At 36.7% G+C, this 4,490-nt stretch overlaps 1 gene segment (V, D, J or C); it reads right to left on the reverse strand.

The window, feature by feature from the left end:
* Window positions 1–224: 224 nt before the first annotated feature.
* On the reverse strand, window positions 225–721 carry LOC100966755. The segment is given in 2 exon segments: window positions 225–559; window positions 670–721. Coding segments are annotated over 2 exon segments (381 nt in total).
* Window positions 722–4,490: the final 3,769 nt, after the last annotated feature.

Consider the following 4,490-nt stretch of genomic DNA (forward strand, 5'->3'; position numbering starts at 1 on the left):
CCCTAGATGAGGAAATACTTGTCATTGGACAGTGTTTTCAGTTTCGCTAATGAAGAGGTGCATGTGGGATGTTCACTTTTTATTCTTCTGCTGCAGATATTTGTATGATTTTTGCTAGTTGTATGATTTCAATCAGAAAAATTGTGGGGCAAATAGCCACAGGCCATGCTGAAACCAGGGTAGATCACAGAGTCAGAGAATCAGCAGCAGGCTCATTGTGCTGCTCAGAGTTTGTGCTCAGCTCCCCCTGCAGTTTCTGACACTGTGTCCCTCAGAGCACAATAGTACACAGCTGAATCTGACTCCTGCACTGAGGCTTTCTGCAAGTGGAAGGAGGTGGTTTCTTTGCGATACTTTGCTCCAAAACCTTTGTTGCTTCCCTCATCGTTGGCCTTCTCGGCTTTCAGGAGGAGCTGAAGACCTTCGCCTGGATACTGGATGTACCAGAAAAGGGCAGGGTACCCTGAGGTTGTATAAGTGCAGTTTATTGTCAAGAGATCCCCTTCTGAGAGGGTCACTTCGCCTTCTGTCTGGGTCACTGAATTTCCACAGGTTCTTCCTGGGGGTGGAAAAGAAACCTGGGTCACTTTTTCCTAGATAAATAACGAGTAAAAGTTTTGCTGACATGACAGGAGAAAGAGCCCGAATTTTAAGAGGCATTTTACTTACCCAACAGTAAGAGCATCACAGTCACTAAGCCTGGAGAAGAGTTCATCTTTACAGTGTCACTAAATAATATTCTTGATTCTGAACAGGAAGAAATGTTGAAGTCACAGTGTTAATGATAAATCTAGACCTAAATTGCACACAGGAAGCCACTCCCCCTGGTGGGCAGGGGCTGAACTAGCATGAATGTTTTCATGGCTTCCTTCCACAAACCAGAAATAGGTCCTCAATTCTGACCTCATTTATAAGGCTCCTGCCAGTCTCAGGTGGCCCTTGTAAATCTGAAGGACAGTTGCCAAGGTCTATTTTGTCCATAGAACACTACCTGACATGGAATTTCTCTAGCAGAGCATTCCAGGGTATTTCTGTACCGGAGAAGATATCACTTTTCTTGGACACTCCATTACTGGACTTTATAGTCTTATTTATCCATTGTGGGTCAACCTCTAACACATTGGAACATCAGAGAAGGGCTTGCGATTAGGATCGGAGGACATAATAAGAAGTCACATCATTATTGATTGATTCTGTGTTTTTCAGCACTGCATCCCAACATGTAGAACAGACTGGCATCTACTACGTGCACACTAAATATTGGTTAAATTAAACAAAAATAATGAATAGACAGCCTTTGATTGAGAGATCATTTCTACTTGGAAGAGAATATTTCCTCAGTTCTAAAGTGATGTCAATATAAGAAATACTGTCTTTTTAATAATAGCTTTTGAAGAACAAAAGTCACATCACCTTTTCTTTCTTTTATTTTTTTTTTTAGAGACCAAGTCTCACTTTGTTGCCCTCAGTAGAGTGCCATGGTGGTATCACAGCTTACAGCAACCTCCAGCTCTTTGGCTTAAGCAATTCTCTTGCCTCGGCCTCGTGAGTAGCTGGGACTACAGGTGCCCACCACAATGCCTGGCTATTTTTTGTTGCGGTTTGGCCAGGGCCAGTTTTGAACCTGCCACCCTCAGTGTATGGGGCTGGTGCCCTACTCACTGAGCCACATGTGCTGCCACACAATTGTCAAATATTCCTGAATTTTAGAATTAATAAAAAGTTAAAAATATAAGCCTTATACTGAAGAAACACCTTAATTAATGTTCCTTAATCCCTATATTATGACCTGAGGTACCTAATTACTCTCAACACTCTTCCTACATCCCACACCCATTTCCATGCGATTCTGTTGTCATTATAGATAAACTTGTGAATTTTATAATTTACAAAAATTTATACAAGTTTGTACAAATGGAATAATATATACTCTGTCTGTCTTCTTTCACTCAGCATAATTATTTTGAGATTCTTCAATGATGTGATATGAATCAATGATTCATTGATTTTTATAGATGATTAGTACTATTCCATTATACAGATACAAAACAATTTTATCATCCATTTACTTGTTGATGTACTACATTGTAGTCCAAGTTTGAGGCTGTTAAAACATCCATGGTCATGTATCCTCAAGTTTTTGAATAGACATATGTTTTCATTTTTTAAGCTAAATCACCTGAAAGTAGAATGGTTGCATCATGTGATAGGTATATATTTGACTTATTAAGAAACTGCTAAATTGTTTTCCAAAGTAATTATACTATTTCATATTTCCACTAAATCCAATAGTCCATGGATTTCTAGTTGCTCAACACGCCTGTCAACCCAACTATAACATGTATATAGTGATATCTCACTGGGATTTAAACTTGCATATTCCCAATGTCTAATGATGCCTGCATGTGTTTTCATGTGCCTATTTGCCATTCATATATTTTCTTCACTGAAATGTCTATTCAGATATATTGCTCACTTTTATTTATTTGTTTCTTTTTTTTCATTGTGTTTCAAGGGTTCTTTAAATAACTCAAATGAACTCTTTCATTAGATACATGATTTGTACATACCTTTCTCAGTCTGTAGTTCATCTATTAACTCAATTGGTAGAGCTTTTCCAAAGGCAGGTTTTAATCTTTGCAAAATCCCATTAACTAATTTTTTTTCTTTTATGGGCCATGATTTTATTTCCTTGCTGATTTTTTATTTTTATTTCTTTGCTTTGTTGTTGTTGGATGGAGTCCTATGCCTTGAGCAGAGTGCAATGGCATTCTAGCTCACTGCAACCTCAGACTCAGGCTGTGGGCATCCTGCTGCCTCAGCCTCTGGAAGCTGCTGGGATTATAGACACTTGCTGTGGTGCCCAGTTGTGTTTTTCCATTTTTTTAGGAGTTGGAGGTCTCACTCTCACTTAGGCAAGTCTCGAACTCCTGAGCTCAAGCAATTCTCCCTCCTCAGCCTCCCACAGTGCTGGGATGATAGGCATGAGCCACCACTCCGGGCTATGGGCCATGTTTTACTATGACATCTAAGAAATATCTGCATTGGTCAAGATCACAAAACTTTTCTACTCTTTTTTTTTTTTTTGATGTGTTCAAGTTTGGGGGGTTATATTTATGTTTATGATTAACTTTGAGTAATGTTTTTGTGGGAAGTGAGGATCTTTTTTCCATATGGATATACAATTGTTTCAGCACTGTTTGTAGAAAAGATTATCTTTCTTCCCTGAAACAACTTTGATGTTTTGTCAAAAAATTATTCATATATGTGTGGGTCTGTTTCTGGATGCTTTGTACTGTTCCATTAATCTATTTGTCTATCTGTATAAAAATGTCACACTGTCTTCACCACTCTGGAAAATGGCTTAAGGTCAGGTCATATTATCTCTCCAAATTTATCCTTTTCTAAATTTGACTACTCTAGGTCCTTTACATTTTCTTATGAATTTTAGAATCAGCTTGCTATTTAACCAAAAAAAGAAAAAACATGGATAGGATTTTTATTATGAGTATATGGAATTTATAGACTTATCGGGAGAGAACTGCTATTTCAAGATTGAGTCTTTCACTCTAGGAACATAGGTTATTACTCCATTTATTTAGGTCTAAATTTCTCTTTGCAAATTTGTAGCTTTAAGTGACATAGTATTGTGCATATTTTGTAAAATTTGTCCTTATATATTAATATTACTGATACCATTATAAATGGTATTATTGTTTTAATTTTAATTTCTGATTGTTCCTTGTTGAGGCTATAGGAACACACCTGAGTTTTATAAATTGATCCTTTATCCTACAACTTTGTTAAACTTATCTATTAGTGTTAGCAGGCTTTTGCAGCTCCCTTGGATTTTCTACTCAATTATGAGTTGTCTCCATTTGTTTGCAAACAAAGATAGATTCACGTTTTCCTGTTCAAACTGGACTTTTATTTCTTTCTCTTGACTTATGGTACTAGGTAGACCCTATAATGCAATATTTCATAGAAGTGGTGAGAACAATAGTTTTTCCCTTATTCCTAAACTTAGGAGGGAAACCTTCAGTTTTTCACCATCAAGTATGATATGATAGGTTTTTGTGCAAATGTTCTTTATCAAGTTGAGGAAGTTCCCTCCAATTCCTCATTCAAAGACAGTTTTTTAATAAGGAATGGACACTGGATTTTGTCAATTTTTTTCTTTGTACCTACTGAGAAGACCCTCATTAATAGATCATCAGGTAATTTTCAATTTCTTTGGATACATTATTGGTACATTCTCGTAACATAATATTAAGGAAGATATTACTGTCACATTTCACAAATAATGAAGCAAATCTCACAGGGTGTTTTAACAAGTACATGGCAGAGCTAATAGTTCTGAACTTCAAATAGCAAAATCGGTGTTTCCTGGGTTTTATTCAGCATAGATTATTTTCAGAGAAAACTGGAGATTAAATAGAGGATAGAAAAATGACTTCTTATCAAGCCCTTGAAATGTCCTTTCTTTTTTT

Source organism: Otolemur garnettii, unplaced genomic scaffold, assembly GCF_000181295.1.
Source record: "Otolemur garnettii isolate 467f Iridium unplaced genomic scaffold, OtoGar3 scaffold00327, whole genome shotgun sequence".
Taxonomy (NCBI): domain Eukaryota; kingdom Metazoa; phylum Chordata; class Mammalia; order Primates; family Galagidae; genus Otolemur; species Otolemur garnettii.